A 13,313-nucleotide genomic window follows, 5' to 3' on the forward strand; every position below is an offset into this window, starting at 1 on the left:
GGGGATTGAGGGTATTCTTTATATAAAAAATAAAAATTTACACTACGTAGATGTAGTTGAAGGTATTTTTACACCACGAAGACAGAATTGATGAGTAACACGGGCTACCCATGTTTGTACACTACCTCCGCCCCTAGTGGGTGAACCACTACACCATTTTACCATGTGAAATGGCTATGCTGATGTGGCGGCCTAATGGCGAAAAAAGTGCATGTGGTTTCACATGGTCTAAGGCTCTAAGCAGACACTTCTAATCCTCGTGCTTGTAATAGTATAGCGTTGTTAAATTAGCTAGAAGTTGAAATAGCTTGCTCAAAATCGCATAACTTTGTAAATAAGCGGAGTTCGAGCCGACCCTTACTCAGCTCGATTAAGTTAAACCTAAATTTTCATGTTTTATATTTTAGTCAAGTCTTATATTTTCTCACCCCACATTTTATAACCTAGGATAAGGATTATTACAGAACACTAATTATTGCGAGAACAAAAAGAACAACTCTAAATCACTAAATTTAGGGATTTAAGGTTTATATTTCTTAAATTTTATGTTTCTTAGATTCATATGTGTATTATATATACATAAGAAAATCATATATTTTTCCCTACACATAGTCTACATACATGTAGGTGATTTAGCCTACACATAACCTACATGTGTGTAGGTTATTTAAAAACTGAAGATTTCTCATATTTTGTTTTAAATTCTAGTGTGAGAAATAATAAATCTTACATTTATAACATTTTTATTTATTTTTTAGGTTTTTAGAATTGAAAAAAATGAGTGATTCATTTTGTTCTGCGTGTTCTCGCAATATTTAATGTTCTGCATAGAACCTTCCCTTTATAACCTAAGTACCCAGCTCCAAATTTTACAACCCAATCGCCAAATCCCAATACTCACATACTAGAACTTACTTTATGACGAGCGACCTAATTTCTTTTTTCATTTCATTAATTTGGTGATAATGTGTTTGCAAAAACACATTGTATTTTGTATAGTTTTGTGTCGGTTTTTAGTGTTCAAATGCATTAATTCATACCGCTATGTCGCGCTTATCATGTGTTGGGTTTTTCTTGTTTAACGGGGTCTAAAAAAGGTGGAAAGAAGATCCAAGCAATAAAACGGGCTCGACGGTACCTACAAGGTTCTTAAAAACGTTGTGCTGGAAACCAATACTCCTCGCGCGCACGCAAAGAGGAGAAGAAGTCTGGTCGCGTGGCGCAACCAACTAAAAAAGTAAAAAAGTCAAAAGATTACTCTTCGCGCCACGCGGTGGAGAGAATGTGCATAGTCACGTGGCGTGACAGAGTGGGGCGGTGAAAGTTGTTCCAAAATATCCCAGATCGCATGGAAACCCTAACATTCAGTATTTTGCCGTTCTGGACGATTGGAAAGCTGCTTTTAGGCAATTTTCCCAGTATTCTTCCATCTTTCATCTCGTTTCTTCATGTCTGATCATACCAAATTGACTCCTGAAACTGTGATGACGAGCATGCGCGGCTAAACGCTTGGTGACTTCCTCCTGGATGAACAATTATCTGTTTTGCATGATTAAACATTGTTTATGAGCATTGTAACTGGTTTATTGAACTACTTGTGTTGATTACTGGTAAATGTTTATGTACTTGAATTACTTGTCGTTTATTAAGCGTATTGACCATTTCTTGCTTTGTTAGTGGTTGGTAAACTCGTGGGTAATTGGTATAGTGTAACGGATTGTTAGGTCGTTATAATTTATTTAAAAATTGTCTTTAATAATTAATCAGAATCATTAATTCCAAGGCCATGTCTATATGGTGTTTTAATCAGTAAACGTGGTTTTTTGTGTTAAAACGGGTAATTGGGATTTTGGGTGGAGGTTGCTTCTTCTCATTCTGATAACACTTTTCGTGACAAATCGTGTTTTCTTTAAAACAAACAAACAAACCCCCAATTAGATACCTTTAGTTCCTAGTTAAATTCTTCTACACTGACCATAAAGTCCCTGCGGATACGACTTTACTTACCTGTACTAGATTAGCCCAAGACAGCTACATCAAGTGACCTATTATTCCATTCATTACTCACTGCTCATGTTTTTTAATGTGAAGCATGGTGCCCTAACTTAATTTATTTCTCGTTTTAATTGACTAACTAGAACATCCATACTTGTTTTAATCTATTTCTTGGATAATTTGTTCAACCATGACAGTCTTTAGTTAACTTTTAGTTCAATCTTAATATGTTGATCGAATTTATTTTGGGAGATATATATGTTATTAGAGTTTTTAGTTATTTTATGATATTTTAGAATGTCATGTCACAAACAAAAAAAAAATTAAGCGTTGGAACCAAGGAATCGGTAGGACACATTTTTATGTTATTAATGTGATGAATATGAGGAAACAGGATAGGGTTGGGTTTTGGTGCAACATTCCTCCACTTTTCGTTTTCGCTTTCAAAGAACTTATGGAAGTTCACGTTTTTTTTTTTTATTTTATTTTTTACAGTTTGGAAAGAAAGCTAAGAAGATCATCCACGACCTGATTATAATCACATACATGCTGGTGCATATGGAAAGAAAGGAACAAGGCGGTGTTTCATGACACTAAGTGCAGGTACCAAGATATTTAGGGGAAGTCAAGTCTAGAGGGGTTGTGTAATTAAAAAATAGATCTTCCTCTAGATCAATCTGTTGTGAGGATTAGTGTAAATATCCTTTATATATGTTGTAATTATGTTGCCTTTTGCCCGTTTGGGTCGGAGACGTCTGTTGTTTGTATGGCCTTCCTTTTGTTTGTTTGGGTCGGAGGTTTGTTTTGATGAAGTTTTCTTTTAAAAAACACATATAAAACCGCATTGCAACAACTTAATCACTATCTATGAGTGTTTAGCAAACAATAACAAACGTACTACTCCCTATATAAAAAAAAATGAAAATATTTTTTTGACACGTCATTTTTTGATGCCTCCTCACAGTTAAACAATGACATTAAATCATAATTTTTTTATACAATACAATACAATACAATACAATATATTTAGAGATCAAATGGTTTAATTTATATTTAATTTAATGATTATCTATAACTGATATAAATCAAATAATTTTTTTGTATGTATGACAATAAGTGATGTAAAATATATTTAATTCTTCTGGATATAACTAAATGTATGTGGATATTTTTATGTTTTTAATTAATCGGATATGATTAGGTATGAAATAGTGATAAAATATGATATGAACACGTTTGATATGCATAAAACTAAATAAAGACAATCTTCATCACATATGTTTAACACAATGCTTGATATAAATTATATTTATATTATTTGTATATATATCTATAATAATAATAATTACTAATAAAGTATCAAGTAAAATATACAAATACTTATAGTATATCATTCAGGAGACTAAAATTACAAGCCGAGTATCTAAATAAAAAGTATCAAATTATTTTAAACCGAAATGTACACGATTTTTTTTAAAAGACATATTTTTTTGTTATAAATTAAGTATATAAAATTATATTTACCCAAATTGTATAATACATAGGTTCAATATTTTCCCCTATTTTAGTTTTAATATTATATATATATACATATATATATTCACCGTAAAAATGGTTAAACTTTCTGATAACATTAACTATCAAATATTAAATATAATTTTAATTATTTTAAACAACTTATCATCATGCTAAACAAAGACATTATATAACATTATAAAATTTGAATTTGAATATTAAAATACCAACTAATAATTAAATAAGTTGACTAGCCACTCAAAATTATAGTTTATTATTTAGTCCTATTTTTAAACGTATATTTTATTTGTAATATGTTTTTTAAAATATGTAATATTTTCTATACTATGATAATATACATATCTCATTTCATATTAAAGCATTTATTATATTATTCATATACATATTAGAATTTAATTACAATTTATTTGGCACAAACACATAAATTACAATTATTTTTAAAAATATTTACAAACCTTTAATGTTACTCATTTTTAGTCGTATATAATAAGATAGATAATAGTGACTCAAGAGAGAATTGAAAACTTAGAAAACTATTTTGGATTGTAAAAATGAAATTTTTCCTTTTCTTTTGTTTCACTATTTTATATAATAATTCATTTCACTAATAAGGATTACATACAAGTTTATGATTTACAATTTTTTCGATATTCAACCCGTGTATACATGGGTTTGTAAGCTAGTCTAAAAATATATCTATATCAACAAAAAGATATTCGTTATAGACTTATAGCACAAAGTTATTTTAAGGCCCCCACTGTTCTCACACCACTAAAATCTTATTTTCACACCCCTACATGTATACGACTCGTATAGAGTTATGCGGGCCGTATAACTGATTGTTGCACAAAAAAAATGTCAGAGAATGTTTTTTTGTCTATGTATACGAGCCGTATAACATTATACGACCCATATAGGATGTTATGCGACCCAAATCTTATATAATGCTATACAACCCGTATAGAATGTTATACGACCTAATATTTTCTCTATGTATACGAGCCGTATAACATTATACGGCCCAATATTTATCATGTCAAATTATTCTATACGGGCCGTATAACGTTATACAACCCGTATATATGACGTGAAATTAAGATTTTGGGGTGTGAGATTATTAGCACCTATTTTAATAATATGGAGAGCCCTTCAATTTCTTGACCCCACAAACTCCCATCAAAATCAGGAATCATTGTTTGATTCCTTTATAAAACACAACCACTCTCACCATATTTTAGTATCCTTTGTTTGATTTTGAAGTGACAATGGCGTTAGAGGTGGTGCAAAACGATAATGGAGAAGGTGCCAAGTGGGTTTGTGATTCATCTTTGGATCATAAAGGGAGACTTCCTCTTCGATCTTTTACCGGTACTTGGAAAGCATCATTCTTCATTATCGGTGAGCAATTTTTTCACATGATTATCTTTATGCACTAACCCTTGTGTTTGCATGCAAGTCAAAGTCAAGGGTTGGCAATGTTAGTAGACATGATCCACGTTTTTTTCATTGGTTATGTCAAAAAACAAGAATTTGAGGCCCATTAACACCAAGTCTCTTAAACTAAAATGATATGGATGTTTCATGTGATATGTTTAAATTATAGTTAGAGATAAGAATATGACAAATATTGATAATCTCAATCTCAATGTCTCATACATGATTATAAAACGATGTATCGTACCTGATCTCATACCCATCGGACATTCGACTACACATTAGCCGGCGAGTGTTGGGTATGCCCCCGCAACCATCAAACATACCCATTATTTTGTTAAAGGTTACATGTTAGGATTTGCATGTACATTAACTTTATTTTTTTTATAATTTCATTACCCAAGGAAATAAATATATAAAAACTAAAAAGTCATTGGAGTAGCGTATTACTCCACTACCCAAGGACAAACACAAAGAAAAAAAAAGGTTTACATGTATGGTTTGGATATATGTGTGAGTATGTTTTATCTAATCGGATCAGGTATCATCTAATATCATATTCGTGAAAACTCTTAAAACGAATAACTTACTTAGTTCATTAATCACCTTTTTTTTTGAAAAGAAGTTCATTAATCACCTATAATTGTAGTTTTGGCCCCCAACTTTTTAGAAACTACATATCTGGTCATCATTGTACGTTAACTTGTAAGACGCTTAGTCACTTTCACTAGCGTTTGTTAACAAATTTGCCTAACCCACATAGAATAACCAATTCACCCCTCTTATTGAAAAAAACTAGGAAAAAATAGGAAATCACCCTAACCACCCCTTCCCCATGATTATTCTCATTCATCCTTAAACTTAGTCAACTACAAGTTATTTAGCTTAATCAATCTATCTATATTTTTTCATAATAAATAATTTTTTTGAGGAGACATGCTATTCTCTGGTGTCTTGTATCACCCTTATTTTATCTTATCTCTCTTCTATTAAATAATAATACTATATACTAATTTTTTTTGTTTTTCTCTCCTATTAAAAAGTGATATTAAAGTTAAAAGAAAATATATCTAAATATTTAATATATAATTAATTATCGATAAAAATTATATCTTTAACTAAATGAATTTCATATAAGATTGATTATGGATAGTTATAATTTACGACGTTACTTTATTATTTTCCAAAGTAAACTAATATTATAGATGGTTATTATATCGTCAGACTATTTCTACATTTGATCAACTCCATAATTTTTACAATTAAAAAACAAATTCAATCATATATTTACGTATGCAAAGATCTAAATTTTGTTATGATTTGTTAAATCTCATTATATTTTTGTCATAGTAGTATAGTCGAAAGCAATCAAGTAATTATTTTCTTTCAATGCAATTAAAATATGTTTAAATTGAAAGTCTCCCTAAGTTGAAAGTCGCCCTAAGTTTAAATTCAATGCAATTAAAATATGTTTAAACTAGGTTAGAACCCCGTGTATTACACGGGTTGAATAAATGTAATTTTATATACCAATTAATATAAAAATATATATATCTTTAAAAATCTCGTTTATTACACGAGTTCAATAAATGTAATATTGTTTACCAAATAATAAAATAATACATCTTTAAAAAACCTCATTTATTACACGGGTTGAATAAATGTAATTTTATATACCAAACAATAAAAAAATACATCTTTAAAAATATACGCATTACACGGGTTTGAATAAATGTAATTTTCTGTACTAAATAATAAAAAATATATATCCTTAAAAAAACACGGGGGTTTTACTCTCTGATCGAGGTTCTCGGCATGGAAAAATCTTCCTAAACCACGTGTATTGTACGAATTGAATAAATGTAATTTTATGTATCAAATAATAAAAGGTTATATCTTAAAAAACCTCATGTGTTACATGGGTCGAGTAAATGTAATTTTACATAGTGAAAATAAAAATATTTAATATTTAATATATTAATACAAAGTTTGGTTTTCATTATTAAAATAGATTATTCGTTTATTTTTAAAAAATTAGAGATTAAATTCAAAAATTTGATAAATCACAAGGATCATCCATATACTTTACTCAACATATTATTTTCATAATTTATTACTATCTAACTTAAAATAGATTATAGAGGATATATATTTACATTCTAATTCCTCTAAATAAATACATACATCTATATTATTTAATATGATTTAAAGTAACTTTTTAACGGCTGATGGTTAAATTAGATTCGACATTCATTACCTTTAGTTTCGAAAGCTACATTCATTACTTTTAGTTTCGAAAGCTATTTGTAGCAACTAAATCTAAGTTATTTCAAGATTTAATGTTTGAAATATTAAATTTAATTTATCTATAATTAATTAATTAATTAAAAGAGATTAAACTAAAATAATAATTATCTATAAGAGATAGTCTAATATGATGACAAGTGTCTCTAAAGTGGTTTCTTTTATTATATAGTATAGATTGTTATATTATACTCAGAATATTATTAAATTTCTACTCATATTTGATACTTAACTTTACCTAATAAATTAGTAACTTCACGTGTCACAATTCAGTGTGCCTAAAAATGTTGTAACCGTTTGAAAATTTTTCCGCTTATTAACCCGTGACCCCAACATATACTTAATATATAAATAAATAACAGAATGAAATTCTTTCTAAGTTCTTAACTATTTATTATTTTCTTTGTTAATATTTACTTTATGAATATTTTATTTATTTAATATTTATTTTCTCAACTATTTTCTTCCGTTTTTTCGCTTATTAATAACCATTTAATATTTTATTAATTAATTAACCCCGTATAATACATGTGTTTTTAACTTAAGAAATATTAAATAGTTAGCATGGTAGTTTTTTTTTTCTTTTTGAGATCTTGAATTAGACTGAGATGCTCTTGTGACCGGGCCACAAATAACCAAATCTGTACGTTTGACATTTAAACCGGTTGGTCCGATAAAATTTTAAAACACTATCATGCAATGTTTTAAAAACCGGTTTTTATGTCATATCGGGTTGTGCTCTAAAATGGTTCAACCGGTTGAAACGGGTTATATCGGGCGGTTGAACCGGGTTATTAGTAAACCCTATAAATTCCATAAAATACAAATTCATCTAAAAAAACAAACCAATATCAACTAGGATTTATGTAATTGATCATAGTTTTATCTAAAAACAACTATTTTTATTGTAAACTATTAAGCATTCTAAGAATATCTTCATTAGTTATAAACAATATTGCATTGTATGAGGTGAGTAACAAATTCAGCAACGACGAAATATTGGAATAGAAGACACTAGGTTAATTACCAGAAATATGGAAGATCAATATTACCTTAATATTGTATTCTATTAAAATTAAGAAATCAAATCTTAAGATAATGCAAACCGGTTCAATGGTTTGAACCGGTAGAACCGGATTTACCGTCGGTACATAAGACATACTGTATTCGGGTTTTACCGGCCTTTATCGTACCGGACTCGTGTCCGATATCCGGTTTAACCGGTATAACCGGCCGGTTCATACCGGTATTTAAAACATTGCTATCATGACCATGTTTTTTTTTTTTCATTTTCCAAACTATGCTTCTACGTCTCCTTTTTTTTTTTTTTTTTTTTTTTTTTTTGTATGGCGTGCAATTTTCATCTCTTGATTAATATAAACGAAAAGTATATATTACTTGAAAAAATATTTCTTAAACATTTATTGCTCTAATATAAGATGCCAGGTAACATTTAAGGTGAGTGTTTTTGCCTGCAACATTTGTTGGTTTTCTCAATCATTTACTTACTTTGACTTGGAATCAAGAAATACTTATTACAAGCGTTGACTTTGTATTTTTAAAAGCTTTTGTATGAAAGTCCTAAATTGGTTTGTGTAACTTTTTTTTTTTTAACGGCCGACATAAAATTTTATTCAACTTGTAGCAAGATGCTACCACCAATTATACAACGATTACATCAACACCAAGAGAGTTACATGTTCAATACTATCTATCCAAAATAAAATCGACTCCAAACCTCAATTGGTTTGTGTAACTGGGGCAAATTGGTGTAATTTTGTTTTGTCTTGTTTGCTTGAGTTTTGGTGACCGTAAATTGTATGATGGATTTGGGTTAACTCCTTGTTAATCGTGGTGAATAAAATATTTCGTTGGCCGTTAAATTTTATTTTTAATGATAGTAAAGCAAAATCCAAAGCTTGATTTTAAATAATACTCAATGAGTTTATTTTTCTAATGTTACATATATGTAGTTTATGTTAAAGTTAAAAAGGTTTAACCATAGTAATTAAGTTTTCATAAGTAATCATCAATGTCAGTTTTAAACATATATAAAAACTTTACAAACAATATTGAAAGTTGAAACTGTATATTCTATTGTGAAATTTGTTCAAACACCATCAAAAACACATAGAAACATTAGAATCGACGGATTACCAGCGCGGGCTAACACCCGTCGGTCCAAGGTAGGATTTGTGCAACATTATTGCTATGGGTGATCCCGACGAGTGGTGTCTTCAAACACAAACACAAACATGCACACATATACTACAAGCACAATATACAATATTCTAACAAATTCAATTTGTTTTTGTCTAAGCAATTGAGTTGAGTGAGAGGCTTAGCTACTTCTCAATGGCAGCCAATCTCATCTCATACCTAACAAAAGTGATGCACCAAGACCTCACCACTGCAGCCAAGAATGTGAATTGCTGGTCCGGAGTTACCACCAGCATGCCTTTACTTGGCGCCTTCATCGCCGATGCCTATGCTGGCAGATACCTCATGATCATGGTTTCTTCCTCCGTCTATATCGCGGTACATACTATCACCACCCATGTCAGATTTAGAGGGGTAAACTAGCCGAGCCGAGCCTCAGCTCCCCTAAGCTCGAGCTCAACTCATTTCCACCTTTATTTATTACTGAAGCTCGAGCTCGGCTCATGAATAGTTTTTTTAGCTCAAGCTCGGCTCGTTTATTATTAATTTATTTATATATTTATAAGTATAATTTTTATTAGAGATATTGGATTTAAATAACCCCAACTTTCACCAATTGGCTGATAGCACTCCCAATTTTCGTTTTGTACTACACCACTCCTAACTTTCAACTTATTTTCCAATATCACTCCCAAACTAACCCAACACTAACCTAGTTTGCTGACGTCAGATACGACGTCACCAAACCAGTGCCACATCAGCTGCCACATCATCAAAAAAGCTAAGTCATATGTCATGACATCAAAAAACCAAATCAGCTGCCATGCCATCAAAAAATGTCACGTCAGCACACAAGTGCCACATTAGTAAAAAACTAACTGGGTTAAGGTTCAGTTAGTTTGGGAGTGATATCAAATAATAAGTTGAAAGTTGAGAGTGGTGTTGTACAAATCGAAAGTTGAGAGTGTTATCGGCCAATTGGTAAAAGTTAGGGTTATTTAAATCCAATATCCCTTTTTATTATAATATATGATGTATATTATTTAGTTGTTTTTATCAATTAGTATATATGATAATAAATATTATGTAAAGAGTGAATTTCAAGGATTGTCCTTTATCTTTATACCCATTTTCAGGCGCTGTCCTTTATGTTCAAAATTGACGAGTTTTGTCCTTTATGTTTACATATCATACACGTTTTGTCCTTTAGGCCTAACCCAGTTAGTTTTTCAGTTAAATTTGGTCGTGTGCTTTGCACATGAGGGCATTTTTGTCAATTCAAAGGTTGCAGAAGCTTTGAGCTGTAAATCTGCCGTTGAACTTACTTTTGAATTGACAAAAATGCCCTCATGTGCAAAACATATGACCAAATTTAACTGAAAAAACTAATTGGGTTAGGCCTAAAGGACAAAACGTGTATGATATGAAAACATAAAGGACAAAACGCGTCAATTTTGAACATAAAGGAAAACGCCTGAAAATGGGTATAAAGATAAAGGACAATCCTTGAAATTCACTCTTATGTAAGGCCGTGGGGTATGGGGCGGGGGTTTGGGCGTGGGTTGGGGTAAAACGCCCAAGTCACCATCCCGGGGGCTTGGGTTGGGCGTGGGTTTTGGGCGTGGCCCCCATTGGCGTGGGTTTGAAGCCGGGCGTGGGGCGGGGTAGTAAATGACATGGCAGGCTCTCAATGGCCAAACCAAAATCATGCCCCTAAACCCAAGCCCACAACCCAATTGGGCGTGGGTTTGAGTGGTGGGGGACCTCCCATTCCACGTGTCAACAAATGCCCCAACCCAAGCCCCACCATACCCCATAGCCTAAATATATATTTAATTCATTAAATTAAACTATATAAACAATTAGCTCGTTTAGGCTGCTGATAAATGAAGCTCAGGCTCTGGATCGCTTACTAAACGGGCTTATTTTTTGGCTCGAGCACGGGTGCTGGCTCATATAAGGTTGATTCAATTCGATTTTTTAGCGAGCCGATCTCGACCAGTTTTCGAGCGGCTTGGCTCGTTTACGCCCCTAGTAAGATTCACAATTCATATGTTTTCTAACTTAAACTTCTGTTTATGATTGCAGGGCTTAATGATACTTACCATGACTCAATTCATACCACCCTTAAAGCCATGTGGAGTTGAAGATGCAAATTGTGTTCATCCAACAAGCATTCACAAATTCGCCTTCTTCACAGCAATGTACTGTCTTTCTCTAGGAACCGGCGGCATTAAACCGTCGCTAGAAAGCTTTGGAGCGGACCAGTTTGACGACGATGATCCAGACGAACGAAAGGGAAAGATGTCGTATTTCAACTGGTGGAATGCAGCAATGTGTGGCGGACTTGTGCTAGGAGTAACCATTATGGCTTATGTACAAGACAACTTTGGTTGGGGGACCGCGGACCTCATTCTTACCGTTGCAATGCTCTTAACTACCATTATATTCTACCTTGGAAAGCCGTTTTACAGGTACCGTATGCCCCAAGGTAGCCCGTTAACACCGGTAGTACAGGTTCTTGTCGCAGCGGTTAGGAAGCGAAAGCTACCTTATCCTTCGAGCCAGGATTCGTTTTATGAATCCGCAAACCCTCAAGCAAGAATACTGTCACATACAAGTAGACTTAAATTTCTTGATAAAGCGTGTCTTGTCGTGGAAAACGAGATATCAGAAGGGAAGAAACCGTCCCCGTGGAAGCTCACAACGGTTACCAAAGTCGAAGAAACAAAGCTCATAGTAAACGCGATCCCAATATGGTTCGCGTCTCTGCTTTTCGGCGTATGCGTTGCACAAGGCGGAACATTCTACGTGAAACAAAGCGGTACACTAAACCGGAAGATAGGTAATAGTTTCGTGATACCACCAGCGAGTATTCACGCGATTTCAGCGTTCGCTATGCTGTTCTTCGTCGTATGCTACGACAAGATCTTAACCCCGATACTAAGGAAAGTAACGGGGAAAGAACGTGGGATTCCGATCCTTCGAAGAGTTGGAATAGGTATGATATTTTCTATTATCGGTATGGTCGTTGCAGCGTTGGTTGAGAAGCGGAGATTAACCGTTGCGGAAAAGGAACAAACTCGGGTTCTTTCGATGAGCGTGTTTTGGCTAACGCCGCAGTACTTTATTCAGGGGATAGGAGACGCGTTTACGCTTGTGGGTTTGCAGGAGTATTTTTATGAGCAAGTACCCGACTCGATGAGAAGCATAGGCATAGCGTTATATTCGAGTGTGCTTGGTGTCGCGAATTTTTATAGCAGTTTTCTGATCGTTGTTGTTGGTCGTGTTACGGGGAAGTTTGGGTCAAGTTGGTTCGGGAAGGATTTAAATAGCAGTCGGTTAGATAAGTTTTACTGGCTGCTGGCAGCTATGAACGGGTTGAACTTGGGCGTATATTTTCTACTGACGAGAAAATATTCGTACAAAAATGTGCAAAGAAAAGTAGTTGTATCTCGTAAGTGATGAATGGGCTGTATTATGTGATAACTAGCACCTAGATGTTGCGTCGTGTTAATAAAAAAAAACGTGTAATGACCCAACATTTTCCTGAGCTTTGAATTTTAATCGATAGAGTTAATTACTGTTTTCGTCCCTGTGTTTTGTCAAAAATCACTATTTCAGTCCATTAGTTTAAAAATTGCGATTTCAATCCCTGTGGTTTCACTTTCGTAACCATTTCAGTCCCTGTGGTTTCACTTTCGTAACCATTTGAATCCATTTATTCTGTTTGTACATGGAATGAAATGGTTACGAGGTGGACTGAAATTGTTACGGAAGTGAAACCACAGGGACTGAAATCGCAATTTTTAAACTAATGGACTGAAATAGTGATATTTGACAAAACACAGGGACGAAAACAGTAATTAACTCTAATCGATAAG

At 32.8% G+C, this 13,313-nt stretch overlaps 2 protein-coding genes across 2 annotated transcripts; both read left to right on the forward strand.

Moving 5' to 3' along the window:
- The first annotated feature begins 4,796 nt into the window (after positions 1–4,796).
- Positions 4,797–9,852, forward strand: LOC110867058 (protein NRT1/ PTR FAMILY 5.6-like). Its single transcript, XM_022116201.1, has 2 exons — positions 4,797–4,929; positions 9,590–9,852. The coding sequence occupies exons 1-2, from the start codon at positions 4,797–4,799 to the stop codon at positions 9,850–9,852; spliced, it is 396 nt and encodes a 131-aa protein (XP_021971893.1).
- A 1,209-nt stretch (positions 9,853–11,061) lies between these two features.
- On the forward strand, positions 11,062–12,914 carry LOC110867404 (protein NRT1/ PTR FAMILY 5.7-like). Its single transcript, XM_022116447.2, has one exon. The coding sequence runs from the start codon at positions 11,524–11,526 to the stop codon at positions 12,892–12,894; it is 1,371 nt and encodes a 456-aa protein (XP_021972139.1). The 5' UTR covers positions 11,062–11,523; the 3' UTR covers positions 12,895–12,914.
- Positions 12,915–13,313: the final 399 nt, after the last annotated feature.

The sequence above is a fragment of the Helianthus annuus genome, chromosome 7 (assembly GCF_002127325.2).
Source record: "Helianthus annuus cultivar XRQ/B chromosome 7, HanXRQr2.0-SUNRISE, whole genome shotgun sequence".
Taxonomy (NCBI): domain Eukaryota; kingdom Viridiplantae; phylum Streptophyta; class Magnoliopsida; order Asterales; family Asteraceae; genus Helianthus; species Helianthus annuus.

Bases quoted from the DNA above. Each gene is read 5' to 3' on its own strand.
- LOC110867058 (XM_022116201.1), top strand. From the start codon at position 4,797: ATGGCGTTAGAGGTGGTGCAAAACGATAATGGAGAAGGTGCCAAGTGG. The intron at 4,930-9,589 runs GTGAGCAATTTT...TTTTTGTCTAAG, and splicing joins AGCATCATTCTTCATTATCG to CAATTGAGTTGAGTGAGAGG.
- LOC110867404 (XM_022116447.2), top strand. From the start codon at position 11,524: ATGATACTTACCATGACTCAATTCATACCACCCTTAAAGCCATGTGGA.